The 17,836-nt window shown below is 43.3% G+C and overlaps 1 protein-coding gene across 4 annotated transcripts in view; it reads left to right on the top strand.

Annotated features, from left to right (window-relative positions):
• Positions 1 to 17,836, top strand: part of LOC306982064 (gamma-aminobutyric acid receptor subunit beta-3-like) — a 73,880-nt gene that overhangs the window by 18,820 nt on the left and 37,224 nt on the right. For all 4 annotated transcript variants that reach the window (XM_079581843.1, XM_079581844.1, XM_079581842.1 and 1 more), the window contains exons 4-6: positions 10,247 to 10,467; positions 14,004 to 14,086; positions 17,652 to 17,789. In XM_079581843.1, the coding sequence (XP_079437969.1) occupies positions 10,247 to 10,467; positions 14,004 to 14,086; positions 17,652 to 17,789 (442 nt within the window). The remainder of the gene's footprint in view (positions 1 to 10,246; positions 10,468 to 14,003; positions 14,087 to 17,651; positions 17,790 to 17,836) is intronic.

A 17,836-nucleotide genomic window follows, 5' to 3' on the forward strand; every position in this document is an offset into this window, starting at 1 on the left:
ATTTAGTTAATGATATGTTTGTGGAGGAACATTCATGTAACATTAGCATCTTATTAGCTATCTGTTGTAGCATATACAGACGTCATCTCTGGAATCGTCCATATATGGTCATGTTTGAAGCAGTTGAAGGGGAAAACAACTACTTCAAAACTACTTTAACAAATGCTGCATTATGAATATAGTTTTCTACTCAATAAAGATACAAAGACATGGAGAGGAGCAAAATGGCCCATAGATACATGAATAACGGAGAATGCGAACATGATGCTTCATGTTAGCGTCATGCTACATGCTAACGCTAGCTACTGCCGTTTTTTCGCTTCTACTGAACAATCTGCAGTGAAAAAACATCCATATGCACCTTCAGTTTAAATTGCATCATGGTTTGCACCTTAGCCTGTGGGTTGGTGGTAGTGGGTGGGTTGCTGATGGCACAGATTGGCAGCCGAGCCTGCATCAGAGCAGCTGTCGCTACAATAGTACCTTTCCACCACCACAGAGTATGGAGTGAATGAATAAAGCAATACAAAGCGTCAAAAAAAAAAGCGCTATATAAAACCGAAGCATCAAGTTGCATAGTTTCACTTACTGTTAAGAAAATGTGTCCTCTGCAACTGACCCATCCTTCCTTTTGGCTTATTGTGCATATTTTAAGTGACAGGGGGAAGCCAGAGTATCCAGCTTTAACCCACCCAGACAAGATCTGAACGTTGAAACTGTGACCGTCTTGCTGTGAGCGCTACAACGCTTAACAATCCAAGCTTGAATGAACACTTTTCTGCCATGTCAAAATTCAAATCGTGTTCATGGTTTGCACACGGAATTATGCAAACGTTTACCTGCACTGCAGCTGCTCCCCTCCTCCCCCCCTCCGCCTCCGTTTGTGGCAGCCGGTGAAACATGGACAGACCCACGACCGGCACAGCTCATTAGACCCGTCAATGCCGCACATCTCTCTCCTGTCAGAGCCGGGCCGCGGATCAAATCTGGCTCCTGCCGTAAAACAAAAGAGCGCGTTGTGTTTCCGAGCCCCTGGGTGCTGCTTTTACATCTGTTATTTACGACCGGCTTCGGGGGGCCTTGTTTAGAGCCCCGGCATTTGCATTTGCAAGCCTGCACTCGCACCTGTTAGCCCATAGGAGGAAGGCGCCATTGTTTTTCTGCCTGTCATAGGAATAACGCACGGAATTGATTTTTCCAGTTCAGTACCTCCATCATCACAAGCACTAACCTTAAGATCGGTATATCAGCATCGGGTACTGTCATTGCATCCATGGGCTTTGCTTGGCTTTGTGTCTTAACCTTAACTGGCAATGATTGATTTTTCGGGGGAATAGTAGCATCCAGTAATTTGCTTAATTTTCTAAACCGTCATCTGTACAATTTTGCATCGCCTCTTTGTTGGGTTATGGGTTATACCTGAGCTTAGATGAGTTGATGCGTACCTGTCTGGTCTTTGTGCACTCAGTCACGCAAAAAGACCAACGATGTTGTTAGGATTGAGCCTCCTCTCCTCTCCTCCTCTATGGGGCCAGACAGGGGTGAAGTTTGAAGCAACCAAGCTCTTCCACGTTTTCCCTGTTTAAATACGGTTACGTGAGTAGTTACACAATCCAAGTCTATTTACACAAAATGACAATGGGGTACTATATTGTAAGGCGTAATAACACCTTTCCTTTCAGTAAATGGACATTTGTGAAAAGACACTGTATTATGTAATTATAACTAACTTATAGCTAACAGAGGTTGGCGTTATTGTAACAGTGACCCTGAAAGTTGCGTAGGGTTAGCTTTAGGGTTAGTTATTTTCTCCAGTTATGCATATCCAAAAAATCAAACTGTATTGACAGGAGAGCTTACAGCCTGTATGCCAGTTTGATGCCTCATTTGAAAGCCAAGACCTTCTAGTTTCTAAAACTATGTGTAAGATCTGTGTGAGTGAAACACAACTTACATGACATTTACAGTCTCTAACCATAAGCCAAACCCCTTACCCTAACCGAGGTTAAGCCCCAAGGAATGTTATATAAATGTTTGAATGAGTTTAGACCATAGACTGTAGAACTAATAGACAGCTCCTCCTCATTCCTCCCGTTTGCCATAATAACTACGTTCAAGGGTGAAATCATGGCGGATTTACAGACTCCTCCTACCCTGCTCTGACGTAGCATGTTCCTAAAAAGGGCGGGCTTCACATTAGCTCTCATGCTAACGGCCTGTCAATCAATGTCCAGCGACTTTGGAGCAATATCTAGCTGTAGAAAGTTTAGGAGAATTAGGCACCATGCTTTAAAGTTTCGAACGTGTCTGAAGTGCAATGCTTGCTTATGGAAAACTAGCTTGTTTTGCCGCTCCTGTATGGAAATACTTCAACAATGGAGGGCAATGGCCACACCCAGCGTGTCATGAAACTCTGCTACAAGTGGCCATTGGTTTAGACACAGCTAGCAAAGATATTTTCAGAGGGGATTTTGGATACTTTTCTTTTAGTGTTTGAGTAAGCTTGTAAAACATCAGTAAGAATACAAAATTTCATCCGCTTTCTGGGGGTTCAAATCACAATACATCTGCACCGCAACAAAATGTCAATGTACCAAGTATAGACGACGGCTTCAGAACCTTGACTGAGAGGTTACTCAAACCCCTCAGCCCTTTTTGAAAGCCAGTTTCTCTATCCAGTGCATCCATCTTCTTGTGTCTCTGGCCCGTTTAGTTGACGCTGTACATATGCATTCAAAGCGACGGGCCCCTATACACAGAACATACAGGGGAAGAAAAGGCATTTGTCATCTTCCCACGGCGACATAACAAATGCGCTTTATTCCATTCATTCAGTTTGTCAGACTTGTTATTAGGCCGTACATCATCAAAATTAGACAGTCGGAAAACCGCCCAGCCCATATTAGGAGGCCAACACGCTCGCGAAGCCCTCAATCCAATCTCGTCTCTGCTCTCAATAAGGGACAGTGCAGCTATTTTTACCCTCCGTAGCGGCAGCAGCGGAGGGGCGGGCGGTGGGATGGAGCGGGGGGTAGTTTAAGACGGGGGGTGAGGGGGGTGCTTGCATAGGGATTCCCTGACACTGCGATGATATACTGCCGCTGGGGGGTCCCGGGGGACTGCCACCAAATTGATCCTGAATTGCTATACTGAGCGGTTCATATGGAGTACAGACCGCCGCACGTATCGCAGCGCCGCCGAGGAGGAACCAGGGAATCTGTGGAGCGGAGTTTGTCAAGTCATTAATATTTCATGTTGTTGTTGTTGGGCTTTGATAAAACACACGGGGATTGTTTCGGAGTTTAACGGCACATTTGGTTTTCTTTATTGCTGCGGTGAAATTGTGTAAAGAGGACGACATCAAAAATCAGCCCTGGCTTTAAAGTTTAAAGTTGAGATATAGCGATTTTGCCGCACTGCTTGACCAGAACAAACGTGTCCATAACATCTGTTGTAAGTTCAATGAAGCAGCCGTTTTAATGAAGAAATGTTTGGAAGAAAAGTTATTTGACAGGAAGTGACAAAGATAGAGGTTAGGGTTAAATAACAATCCCATTGACGTAACATGTTTGCCTTCATCTATGTCACTTCCTGTCAGCGTCGAATAAGGAAGTGAAACTATGAACATCGCAAATATGGTCACACTAAAGAAAGATGGGTACAGTTATTGGCAAAATCATAAATATAAGTCTTTGCACAGTGGTCACACTTTCCCATCATCAGTTAAGATCTTGGTGAAAAATGAACACAACACTGGATCTTTTGACTTTGCAGAAGCTATTGAAACACAGCCATAGTGAATGTGAGATTAAGCAAAGCTAAAGGCGCTAAAACCAAATAGATCTGACGTCATCTCTGGAATCGCCCATATATGGTCATGTTTGAAAACAGTTAAGGGGGAAAACAAAAACCTGAACTTTCTCTAATCATTCAAAAACAACAACTTAACAAATGCTGAGTTATGAATATAGTTTCCTACTAAATACAGATACAAAGACGTGGAGAGGAGCAAAGGTAAGAATGCTAACATGGTGCCTCATGTTAGCATCGTGCTAATGCTAACGCTAGCTAGTGCTAGCTGCGACTGCTGTTTTTCTTCCACTGAACAATGCTGTGAATAAACATCCATATGGACCCGATTTAGACTTGACTTTGTTTGTATGTGATAAATAGCCTACTGTATGTGTTTATTTCTCCAGAAAATGGCTAGAAAGAGTGAATTGTGTTTACCAAAAGATTCTGTTTTTCCCTTCCTTACTTTTTGTGGTTCAAAGCCTAAGAGATTTGTAAGTTGGCAAAAAGTAATAAAGTAATTGGTCAATAATTGGTTTCGGTTAACAATGAAACAAGATAATTAGGGTCATTGCCAATCCAAATCTAAAACATTTACATTCACAATAAAACGTGATGTGTCTCACCTGAAAACTTCAGCTGTTTAAACCAGCAGATAGATGAACAGACTATGGTGATATTTGGAGCTAGCCTCCTCTTCAGCTTATCCCCAAGTCCATTATTTTGTCGGCGTCCACCGTAGCGCTCCGAACAATGCCGGTGCCTCCGCACTAGCCCTATCATGACTTAGCAGTTGGTAGCTCCGCGCCGGGACGGATTAAATTGAATATGGGTCACATGAGCGGCCAAACGCCCCTTATCTGAATTCTCACACAGCCCCCGACGCACACCAGTCATTATCCAGTTCACTTAATTCAATCAAAAAAAAAAAAAAGACTTGCCGTTTTCTCGACCGGAAACATATGCAAACAAGCGCGCGGTATGGTGTCAAAGCCGTTGGGAATTCTTGTTTGGTGCACTCGAATTGTCAATAATTCATAAGCCGCGGAGTCCTGTCCTAGAAAATCTACCTTTTTGAAAGTGAGAAAAAAAAGAGCCTTTTTTTTTTTTTCCGAAGGCATATAGAATTCGTTTTGATTGTGCCCATGCAAGATTGATGAGGAATCCATGGCCTTGTGTTGGGATACATGGGTAATTTGAATCATTTATGTCTCTGGAGGTGTTGGCCACTGTAGGATGTGATATCTCTATGGCTCCAAAGTGATGGTACTGTATACGAGGGCTGTGGAGATTCAAAGCAAGATCTCAAAGTGGCGTCCATACACAAAGTCAAATCAATACTGGGAGAGGCCAAATGCCAACAACATCTTTGGTCATTTTGCGTGACTGAGGGTACACTGGTGTTTTAAATTTGGGTAAAGCTGAACTGGAGAAAATACTTGGTCAAACGTCAATAAACCCAGAGAATCTCCTCTTTAATGCCTTAAAGCATTCCTGATGCCGTCTGGCCTCGTCTCCAAGTACAAGACCTAAGTGCGCCTTCTCCAAATTAACAGCAAATTAGCTCTTTCTCTGCACGTCTTTATGAAATTAGGAGCACCTCGTTGAGTAATTGTCATGGAATTACCGCTAATAAATGATGTTATAACAAGGGGAGCAGATAGCGCAGTAAATCGAGTCTTTCTCATTCAAAAGGCCAGAAAGTCTTATCGCTCGGAGTCTTATTGAAGTGGGGAGAGTGGATTGATCCCGGCCCTGCTGCGCTGTCTATTGAATTTGCTGTTTGAATACTGCAGACTGGCCTTCCCCTTCCAGCCCATTATCGCTGTAACGTTAGCCGCCAACAAATGACTAATGTCTCTTTAACGCCGCCTTATTTTGACCCTTATCGCTTCCCTTGCCGCTCCGCTTCCTTCACCTTTATCTCCATCGGGCAACAGCGTCAGCAGGTGGGCTGAGACCCCCCAGAGCAGCATTGAAAAAACGCGTAATACGTGTAATAAGGGTTAACTACAAAGCGACGACAGATGTGTGTTTATGAACTTGGATTAAAGAAGGTCAAAGCAAGAAGCCAGAACTTAACCTGGGATGGATCAGGACTAAAACAGGAGAGATCGATCTTTGATCATTTCCTAACTGAGCCATAGGATCTGGATTCTGCCTTCTGAGCTGTAAATCACTAATCACATTGTCATAACCAAGTATGACTGCAACAATACCCAGCCCTGTATCTTTTTATCGTCTATACTCCATTGTAGAAGTGTGGAAGGGATATGTTGGTCTGGGTAACTAACTTTTGCCCCTAGATGCCACAAGCGGCACTGCAGCTGTCGTAGCATGTTGTGTTTTTTTACTCATTAATTGTCCGTGAGAGTAAATACTACTCTGACAGAAAGGACAAAGGGAGAGAGGGATATTGTACATTGTGCCACAACCCAATAACACGATGATGTTTTTTTCCCACTCAAACTTGGCTGCAAATACTGCTCAAATGGTGCTAGCCCACAGTTAGCTTTGCCCGTTAGCCTGTTAGCTTCTTCCGATGTTGTGTTTTTTTACTCATTAATTGTCCGTGAGAGTAAATACTACTCTGACAGAAAGGACAAAGGGAGAGAGGGATATTGTACATTGTGCCACAACCCAATAACACGATGATGTTTTTTTCCCACTCAAACTTGGCTGCAAATACTGCTCAAATGGCGCTAGCCCACAGTTAGCTTTGCCCGTTAGCCTGTTAGCTTCTTCCGATCGTGATAAACCAAATAACAACGTTTTGCAAAATGTTCATGGACAATCCGGAAGCTGTAGACAGAATACAGACTTCATAAACCTTAGAAATGCGAGACAAAAGTGATTTTCTAGAGAGCAGCGAGGGAGAGGTTTTCCATTAGTGTGTATTGGGGCTGCCGGGTCGGAGGCAGGAAAAATTGCAAGTTTGGTTTTCTGGGCAGCGACACCAGGGGGATGTCTATTACCCTCAGAGGGACTACGAAAAGGGTTTATTAAGGTGAAAAGTTGCTTAGTTCTCCTTTTAATGTGGAAAAGCCATGGACAATGAGCCTCAGCGATATTGAACATACTGTCATTGTGATCTTCCCTTTAATGTTTACTGTATCAGATCAAGTGCACGACCGTTCCTTCATTCCTTGTACCTCTTGCGATCACAAAACCACAATCATACCCCTAACCTCTCTTTCCATTTGTATGCAGATGATCCATCAGTACAAACAGTGCGACGGCGTGCTGCTCAGACCCCCTTTGATTCCGATCGGCGGTGGTTCTCGGCGCTTTTGGCCTTTCCCTGATTGTGGAGCGGTTGATTCGGCGTGCGGCGCTTGCCTTCCTCCCATACACTACGGAGCCTCGGCGCGGCGCCAGGCTCACGCTGCGCTACCAATCTGTGCGCCGGCGCTGACTAAGATCTTCCGCGCGCCCCAGCTCGCCTCGCTAAAGAGGAGCGGAAAAAAATATTAGGTTAGATAAACAGGTGAATGATGGTGTTTGCAGTTGCTCAATAGCGAAATGGAAATACAGAATGCCTTACAATAAACTAATCTGACATGCGCTGCTCCCAATATAGCATGGAGACTTAAGAAGAAGAAGTTATTAATAGACTGTGCCTATTTTTAGTCCTGTCAGAGGCAAAAGTTGAGCGTTTAGCAAGAATCGTCATACAGAAGGGATAAGCAAAAAAAAAAAAAAGGCAAGCAACCCGTTACATAACCGCTCGATCTTGCTGAAGTGACGCTTTTCCCCCTGCCTTTTTGTCCCCGTGCCGATTTGGTGGTGCCACGAGAGCGTTGCCAAGTTGCCAGCTCGGCGCTCGGGTTGGTTTGAATTCAGCACCGACAGCGGGCAGAGGGGACGCGGCGGCAACACAGCGCAAGGGAAGAAAAAAAAGAAAAACTGGAGGAAAGACTAAAGGGATTATGGGATAAAAGGCACAAAGGCGGGGCCGCTCGGTCGGGTAGGGGAAAAAAAAAGAGACTTGTTTGAAAAGGCGAAGCAAAGGCAAATTCGGTCTTTCTGGGGCTTTTCTGTTGTGTACAATGTCGGGATGTTTTTCTTTTTTTGGGCGATCAACCCAAAACATGCACAGGAGGCTAAAGTACTCCTGACCCAGATCGTTGGTCTGTGGTCATCTATTTCTGTGCTACTGTATGCGCCATGCAAATTAAGGCGGGACCCTGCAGGCGAATAGGGAAAGAGATTTAATGTAGAGATGTCAATTTGAAACCTTTGCTGTAGATCACTGATATAAATATGTGGAAAAAATGTATTGCGAGTTTCCATTAGTGTGTATTGGGGCTGCCGGGTCGGAGGCAGGGAAAATTGCAAGTTTGGTTTTCTGGGCAGAGACACCAGGGGGATGTCTATTACCCTCAGAGGGACTATGAAAAGGGTTTATTAAAGTAAAAAGTTACTTAGTTCTCCTTTTAATGTGGAAAAGCCATGGACAAAGTGCCATATAAAAATAAGGCACTTTATGCGTAAAAATTGCTAAAATTGCCTGTACTTTCACCCTTAAAATCTAAATAAGGGTTAGAGCCAAATGTATGTTTCAGTAAACTTGATTTTGAGAAAACGTGTCCATAAAGTTTTGCTACATTGGTGCATGCATCTGTATGCTTCTCCCGAAAGAAAACAACCATATTTGGATTACAGGGTCATCTCGGTCGCCTTTCATACAATATGTGGATACCAAACATGTCAGTATTTGGAAGAGTTTGGTCCATTTAAAATAAGATGTTATGGGGGAAAACTAGCTAGAAATCTCTGCCCGTAGTATTGCTGTGATGGAAATCTAAATCCTAGCAGACAGCAGAGAGATGGCATTGTCTCTTGTATTGAAACTACCCCCATAACCTTGATATTACTTGTTATTGAGTTGGCTGCGGATTTTGTTTTGACACTGACACTTGAAATGACTAAGGCGCGTACGGCTTTGAAAGGCGGCATATGTTCAAAGAGAATCCTCGCACCATTAGCGCTCACCTCCGTGGCTCCATGAATCACAGAGCCTCCACTTCTGAAGCCGGGGATGCATTGGGTGAAATTGTGTCTGAATTTTGATTTTATTTATTTTTTTGTGCATGTGTGTGTTGCCGCGGTGCCTTGTGAGTCAGCCTGCCCACACGCTCCTGCCGCACAATGGCACAGTAGTGTTTGGGTTACTGTATTCCAGAAGGAAGGGCAGAGGCATCGGAGAGAGCGAGAGGGAGAGAGAGATTTGGCAGAGAAATGTTGAACCAGTTGGCTCTGGCTAATGCAGTCTGTAGGCTGCTGTCGTGTCATCACAACAAAAACAGTCCTGTTTGTGCTTGCATTTCAAAACTGCCATCCGCAACGGGAGCGCTTAGACGCAGGTAGAGCAACATTTCCAAAAAGCGCTTAGACACTCGCAGATTAACAAAAATGTAGCTTGACAACGAGCCCCGTATAGGAAGCTTGGTTTGTCTATTTATTTTGTATCATTTAGCGGAACAGTCTCACCTTGCCTCCAGTGTTGGCAGGTGGTCATAAGAAAAGCAATGTGCGTGTGGTGATGCAGATAATAATCAACATCACATACAGACCAAAAGGAAATAGGTGTATGTGCATTACTTACAATTACTATATCGACTTATCGCTCAGTAAACTTAGCTAGATGGTCCAGGGTTCCATTCCCACCAGGACGGGGCCTTTCTGTGTGGAGTTTGCATGTTCTCCCCACCGAAAACATGTACAATAGTCCAGGATGACTGAGAGTGTGTTTGAGAGTGCACATGGGGGACGATGGATGGAAATTAAACCAAGGCTACAATCCGGTGTGGCGTGTTTACATGCGTGAGACCCATGTATGTTCATTAACAGGAACTGTCCCGACCAAATAAACCAATAAACAACATCAGTAACAGATAAACGAGACATTTTTGTGCTCAGTATTTATCGTCTGTACATTTATTAGCATTTTACCCCATTTTTTTCTTTGTAAAACTTTGATTTTTACGCATCAACTCGTCAGGTAAGAACATACAGTATCTCAGTATGGTAAAAAACGGCGGTCTGTTCCTTTTAACCAAAGCAAACTGGGCTACATTATATATCATGTTTATTGCGGCTTGTGTGGTAGTTTATGATATGATTATGCTCTTTAAGAACAATGGTTTATGGTCATTTTTATTGTTTATCGCGCACTTACTTATCTGCCTCAACATATCGAACTTGCCATCGTGCCAGGCCTAATATTGCGCTGTGAGGGTAGGGATGGGTAAAGTTCAGCTTCCTGACAGCCTCGTGGATGACACCCTTCAGTCATTAACACCTGGCTTGTATCGAGAGTTAGCTATCTTCTTCCTGAGGCAAGAGGCTATGAGGATGTGTCCATTGTACCTTCCTCAGAGACCGAACAGACCCTGTCCGGATCATTGTGTAATCTGACCCCTCTCCCTGTCTCTCCCTTTTCTCCACGCAGGACTACACCCTGACCATGTACTTCCAGCAGTATTGGCGGGACAAGCGTCTGGCCTACGTGGGGATCCCTCTCAACCTCACCTTAGACAACCGCGTGGCCGACCAGCTCTGGGTCCCGGACACCTACTTCCTCAACGACAAGAAGTCCTTCGTCCATGGGGTCACCGTGAAGAACCGCATGATCCGCCTGCACCCCGACGGGACGGTCCTGTACGGCCTAAGGTGCGACGCGATGCCCACGGTTTTGGGAAAGAAATCCTGAATAATCGTGATATTAGATAACAGTTTGTGAAGCCAAAACAACAACCAGACAAATGTCAACAAGGCTGACATTTAGAAACAGTCGGGAGAACTCGAACGGATTGATACATATTGATTTTTGCGAGAAGAACAGTAGGATATGTTTACTAAGCAAACAACCTGCTGGGCTAGCATAACTTTGCTAACACTCGCATTAATATTGCATCGCTAGCTTGCTAATTAGCTCATTACCCAGCACTTAGAGTCGTAATTAAACATTTAAAGAATCTCGGTGGCCTTTATCACAAAGTTCCTTGTCAGCAGGGGCTTTCTGCAAGAGCACAACAGCACGAACTGTACGTGAGTTTATCAGTCGGTAACTCGTCTGCCTAGTCTCCAAACATGTTGATTTTAGTCCGTTAAATATACCTGTTTGGAGTTTAGAGTTTGCATGTTCTCCCGATGTCTGGGAGCTGTTTAATTCTGTTTATGAATTCGTTATTGACTCGGCCTCGCTGGGATGTTGGGAGCCTCGCGTTTGGCCGGCGTGTAGATAAAGGATTAAGAGTCAAGCTTTAGGGCACCTCCCTTTAGTTTCGAGGCTAAACACTCAAACGCTGCCAAATGAAAGGGCTTGGACTGCTGCACAGTCTCCGCACCTCTCATGTAATTTTGAGCAGGCAGCTGTTGTTTGATATGTTGCTGTTTTGAATTTCCATTGATGTGGCAGACAGGCAGGTTCAGAAGACGCACTTATGAATATGGAGACTTTGAATTACGCGGAAGAGCTCGCATGTGGTGTTTGGTTGGGCGAAAGCTGGTCTAAACAAGGAGGGGAAAGTAGGGCTAGATAAGGGGCAAAACCACGGTTAAACTTATACGAGAAGCCGGTGGTAAATGCCAGGTAAAGTAGGACTAGACCAAGAGGTAGCCAGGAAAGAAACAAATCCTAGTTAAAGCAGTACTAAGTAACTAAGTTTACCTTAATTAATCCTTTTTGTAGTCCCTCTGGGGGTATTACAAGTGTTAATGGATGACTGGGAGGTCTTTCATCTCTCCCTGGTGTTGCATCTTCGCTGCCTTCAGGTCAGAGGCCCCAATACACACTAATAGAATCACGAAGAAGAAGCTAACAGGCTAACAGGCAAAGCTAACAGCGGGCTAGCACCACTTAAACAGTATTTACATCCAAGCTTGAGTGAAGAAAATCATCTCCATTGTGTAATTGGATGTACAGTATCCCTCTCGCCCTTTGTCTTTTCTGTCAGCGTAGTATTTACTCTCAGGGACAATTAATGAGTAAAAAAAAACTAACATGCTATGACACCCGCGGTGGCCCTTATGGGTAATGAGTTATCAGGTACTGCTTTAAGACATAATTGGAACAAGTAGAATCAAGTTATGTGCAAAGTAAATAGAGCTAAGTTAAACCATGGAACAAGGCTAACTCAGGCTAAATGTGGCTAAACATGGGATGAACCAGAAATTGAGGCTAAACTATCAGTACATCTGGACCATCCCAAACGAAAGGCTAAATCTTAGTTTAACTGAGCCAGGCAAAAGCAGGCCTGGCTTTAGCCCAAAACTAAACAAGGCTAAATCAAAAGCAAAGCAGGGATATTCCAAACTTAAAGGTGCATTATGCAACTTTTTATGAGGAAAGTTGTAGTAGTGACCCAGTGTATGAGTTCCTTGTCAGCAGGAGCGCCTTTATTTTCCGTCACAGTTGTCTCTAGGACGCTCCAGGATCAATTGTTTGGAATGGTTTCACCACTGACGGACCCTCTCACCAGCAAACCTGCAAAACAAGTGATCCTGGAGCGCTGTTAAGACCACTGTGATCGAAAGTAAAGGCAGTCATACAGCCACTGGGACACGACAAGGTCAAATACGCACAAATATCAACTTTTTTTCCCCGCATATAAAGTTTGGAATATTCTTGTTTAAACTAAGATTTATCCTGCCTGTGCATGACTTGTTGATGTTGCTATATATATATATATATATATATATATATATATATATATCATAGTTTAGCCTCAATTCCTGGTTTATCCCAAGTTTAGCCACATTTAGCATGAGTTAGCCTTGTTCCTTGATGTATCCTTGCCCTATTAACTTTTCACATAACTTGATTCTGACTCGACAAGAACACACTACATGAATGAATATGAGGAAAACCAGGTTAAAGAGATTAGCGTAAACAAAATCCGATCTGATCTGGGCCAGTCATATTTTACCGGGGTGAATCAAGTATAAACTAGGACTGAACTCGGACTGTTTGTTTATTGACAGCGCTGATTATGCAGGCAGCACTTATAGCCCGTGGTGTCCTGCTCTCAGCGTGTTGTGCAGATGAAAGGGAAGATGCGGCGCTCTGTGGTTTGGGCGGCCGCCTCCTTCATAAATGTAAGTCAGGTACAGCCAGCAACCTGCCGAAACACGGACCAGCACATGCACCCGGAGAATGAATCTGTAAGTCTTTAACCAATGCCTTCTCCTTGGTCAAAGACTTTACCCGCTTGTGTGCTCATCTCTTTCTCTCACACACTGCCCAGTACAAAGATCCACTGGCTCACTGCCAACCAGACATCCACCTCATTGCTCACGTCCTTACTCACTGACGTTATCTTTGTAAACATATTTCAAGAACTGTTTGAGCTTCTTTTGCAAATAAATAGAACTCCCCGGAGACCCACTTCAGACCATTCTCTTCTCTTTGACATACTGAGCGGAGGGATTTGGACGGAACCTTGATCGGGCTCGACTTTCTTCTTCTTTAGTGATGTCTACAGTTACACCGTCCGCCTTCTTCGCCGGCGGATTAACATGATTTGGGCCGACGACTCTTGCCAGTCGTATGTAACGCGAGATCGAAGGAGGAAGTGTATCCAAAGAGAAATGGGAGTCAGTTCCCTGGAAAGAAGCGGGATATTACTTTGCAAACCAAGTAACAACGGTTTCATCTGATTTCCTATAGAGGCTAAACTTGAGGAAGCTTGTAGACTTGAGGATGGATTTGTTCGCCCATGAAAAGTTTAAAGACAGTCTAAAAAGCAATGTTAAACCAGGGGTCTCATTTATAAAGCTCACGTACGGACAAAAGGAGGCCAAAACCTTCCGTACGAACTGTTCTGCGCCAAAGGTGGTTTCTATAAATATATAGAAATCAAGCTGAACGTGAAACAGGAGTGCGTGAAGTTTGGGTTTTGCTCATTCGGACTCTCATAGGCAGAGTCTCACGGACAGTTTATAAATGAGACCCCTGGAAGAACACTGGGAAAAACTGCATGCACCGTAAGTTTTACCTGAAACCAAACTCTTAGCGATTCCGTCCACCTCATCAACCCAACCCCTTTGCCATTCTTCTCAGCACATCTCAAATAGGTCACAAAACCAATCACTCCTCCCTTTCCCTCCCTCTCTCCCCCGTTCCTCCCATCGCTATCCATCTCCCTCTCGATACCATTTGCGCCGATGACTTAATTTACCCTGTCTCTATATGTCTTCTCGCGCAGGATCACCACAACGGCAGCGTGCATGATGGATCTGCGGCGCTATCCCCTGGACGAGCAGAACTGCACGCTGGAGATAGAAAGCTGTGAGTAGAAACCCCAAAGAAAAAAGAAAAAAAAGCCGGGATTGGTAAAGATTTAGTGCAGCTGCATCGAGCCAGGAAGCGTTTTTTTTTTTTATGCGTTAGCGAAGTGGCTAGGATTTCAAAGCTTGCAGGATTGTTCAAGTGGAGGCAATGAGATGCTTTGGAGTCAGACACAGTGCACGAAGCAATAACAATAAACTAGCATCTAGCTTGTGCAAGGTATGCTGGGAAAAATAGTCATTACTGGTCAGGCATAGAGCTGGGAGTTACAGTTTTCTTACAAACAAACAGATGCCTGGTTTACAAATGCCTGTCAATCTGATGAAAGAGATTGTGTATGAAATTACTTTTTTGAGCAAATTCATGAGCAGTTTCATCACTTATTTGTGTTGAGGTTGCCAAGTAATATTTTATAGCTTTGTTTTGAGCATCGAAACTTGCTACTGAAGGAGAAAGAAATGATCAATACCATGTTTTCGGTGGCGCTTCACGTACAGTCGTCCCATATACAGTGCTATCTTATGAGTGTTTCTTGGTAGAGACATTAGAACGATTTTTCAAAGAAATCCATGGGCACACTTATAAATCTTATGTAAATGTCGCCGACCATCTGGGAGAGGTTGCACACCTGAATAATCAGCTCTCGCCGCGGCACAGAAAGTGGGAGTGTAAAGGCTGCTTACAGGAATTCATAATCACTCGCCGCAATAGCTTATTTTTTCACTGCACTCGAGTTTTAGTATTATGTTAACCAATGCATTTACCGTGGTCAGAAGTAAAGGCCACTCATAAAGCTGCTGGGTCACTACAAGGTCATATTTGTATAAAAAGTTACATATTGCAGCTTTAATCTCTTAACCCCTGCCTGAACCGAGCACATTTTCTCCAGTTCAGCTTAATGTGAATCAAAAAGCTTCTTACAGCCTATACGTTTGTTAAGCAGATATTCGAGAAACTACAAAAAAAACTCTTTAATACAACAATCAATATTTCCGAAACTCAACAGAGAGTTACTGAACATACTTATTTATCAGGCCCATTAGCCAAAAATGCTGCACCTACTGCTTTAAAAGTAATATTTACCAAAATCTGTACATCCGGGTTAGCGGAGACAAATGCTAACGGCGCAGCAGCTACGCTAACCCCGGAAGTAGTGACTTTTGTGAATAGCAGTAGATTTTTGGCATTTTTGGCTGATGAGTCTGAGAAATAAGTGGGTTCAGTATCTCTCTGTTGAGTTTCAGAAAAATTGATTGGTTGTTTTTAAGAGTTTTGAATGTGTTTTTTTTCTCGTATAGGCCAATTCCTCATTTGAAAGCTAAGACTTTTGCTTTTTGTCACTTTTTTCTTGCATTTTCATCCTCATTTTTGTTGCTTATTTTTTGCTCTTTTGTGTTTTTTTGTTACATTTTCTTTGCTGTTTTTTTTGCTCTTTTGTCACTTTTTTCTTGCATTTTCATCCTTGTTTTTGTCACTTTTTTGATACGTTTTCATCTCATTTATGTCCCTATTTTTGTGTTTTTTTTTTCAAGTTTTTATTTTGGTAAAGCCAAACTGGATAAAACGTGCTCAATTAGGGTGGAGGTTAAGAGGTGTTAAGGGTTTTAATGTTTGCTTTACATGTACATTTTCTGTTACATTTAAATGGAAAAAAATCATGGTTTCCTTTCCATCAATGCACATCTGATTGAAAGTTGATACTAATGACAAAACTGGGCACAATGTCGTGGGCCAAAGATAATCCCCTGGAAGGACCCAGGTTGACCCGCGGGCCGCACTTTGGGCACCCTGTCCTACACAGTTCTTAAAAACCTCCCAAACCCAATTTCTCCACAACTTTATAGTGATAATGTTATGGCTGTGATGTAACTGACTGTGAATAAACCACGCACAGACATACCTCACTTGTGGCTTATTTTAATATAAAGCCTTGGATTTACATATCGGACTGCACAGCCCGTCTGCTTCTAAATTGGTCCGTTTTAATCAAATCCTCATTTGCACTTCCCACTCGGGGGGAATGAAACACTCTTTGTGGCACTTTCTGACACGTCCCTCACCGCAACACAGAAACGCTTGTCAACATATTTTATTAAACAATCAGCAAACGATTTTAATCTGCTTGAGTGATGGATTTGTAGCTTTGAAATATACATCGACGGCAATGTGTTTGTTTGTATTTTGAGCCAGCTGCTCCAGTTTACGGCATTGTTGTCACTTCATTTGGAGAGCCCGGAAACGCTGTACCTTTAGGAGCTGCTGGTCGTAAATCAAAGGCAAATTTACACCTCGCTCTCCTGGGAAATGAAATGCTGCAGCACGTGCCAGGATTAGGATTATTTGGAGTGTATGTGTCCACGTGGATTAAGTGGAACTGGAGTCAGTGTTGCCAAGGCAGTTAGTGGTCAGGATTTGCTGAAGTATACTACATTTGGTTAACCTTTGAGTGCACCTGTAACATCGAGATAGCTCTAATTATTTTCATGCATCATTCAGGCTTAAAGATATAACTTTTTCATTCCTCAGCATTGATATTTTACATTTTAAATTGGGTGGTATTATGCAAAATAGACTTTTTACTTGTATAGTGCTGTTCTACCTTTATCAGGTCCAAATTCGCTTTACAGTAAGGAACTAGTCACCCATTCACACTCTCGTTCATACACCAATGTGCACTGGAGGCAAGGTGGGTGAAGTGTCTTTGCCCAATGACAGTGTGCATTTGCGGGGATTCGAACCCATGATGACCTTCCAATCACGAGACGACCCGCTCTACCAACTGTGCCACAATGTTGATCTCATCAAAAACAGACCTGGGATTGTATTTCAAGCTTTTTGCACATCTTTGAGTAATCTAGTGGCTATTCTTAGCATCGCGGTGACAGCTCCCACAGTGACGGCTATTTTTGTTAACTTTAACTCTTTATTGAAGGGTGGGGGGCTTATTGTAAGTGACTTGGAGAACCAGGAAGTGATATTTTGTTTTAGCTGTTTTTTATCAATATGGCATTTTCTAGTTTACCCAAATACCTGCTAAATACATAAAACCTCCGCTTTAAAATTGAAAAAAATTAATGTAAAGAAAAGACAGTAAGGACTGAGAGACTGTGTTGGTCAGGATTTCAAAAAACAGCAAAAACAAGCTTCCAATGTCAGCTAACAGCATGCTATAGCAAATCGATGGTGCCTTGACAAGCACACTTTGAGCACAGAGCCAGTCCGGTGATGGATTACAGGTTTTAAAAATGAGGAGGGCAGTTTTGTGTTCTCTCTATCCAAAATCCAAGTAATACAGACCGGGACAAAGTGAAAATGATTCCTCAAAAAGCATGAAAGGAGAAACATACTACTTCAGGGATGTTTTTGATGTGGGAACAGCGTTAAATGGTCCCATAAGTCTTCACTCTTCTCTCAAACTCCGTCCATGTTTTTCGTGTCTCCGCTCTCCCACTTTCCCAGCTGGCCAGTCGGTAACGCTGCATATTTCTGTTGACTCTTGGGTGCAGATGGTTGCACTTGTCACTTTATGTATGTGAATATTGTACGTATTTTGTGTGTGTTGTAGATGGGTACACCACGGACGACATCGAGTTTTACTGGAAAGGAGGAGCGGCGGCCGTGACCGGGGTGACGCGCATCGAGCTGCCACAGTTCTCCATAGTGGACTACAAGCTGGTGTCCAGGAACGTAGTCTTCTCCACAGGTACATGCTCTATCAACTCAGAGCGGAAACAGGGCTTTAAGTCGATA

The sequence above is a fragment of the Gobius niger genome (genome assembly GCF_951799975.1).
Source record: "Gobius niger genome assembly, chromosome: 23".
NCBI classification, from domain to species: domain Eukaryota; kingdom Metazoa; phylum Chordata; class Actinopteri; order Gobiiformes; family Gobiidae; genus Gobius; species Gobius niger.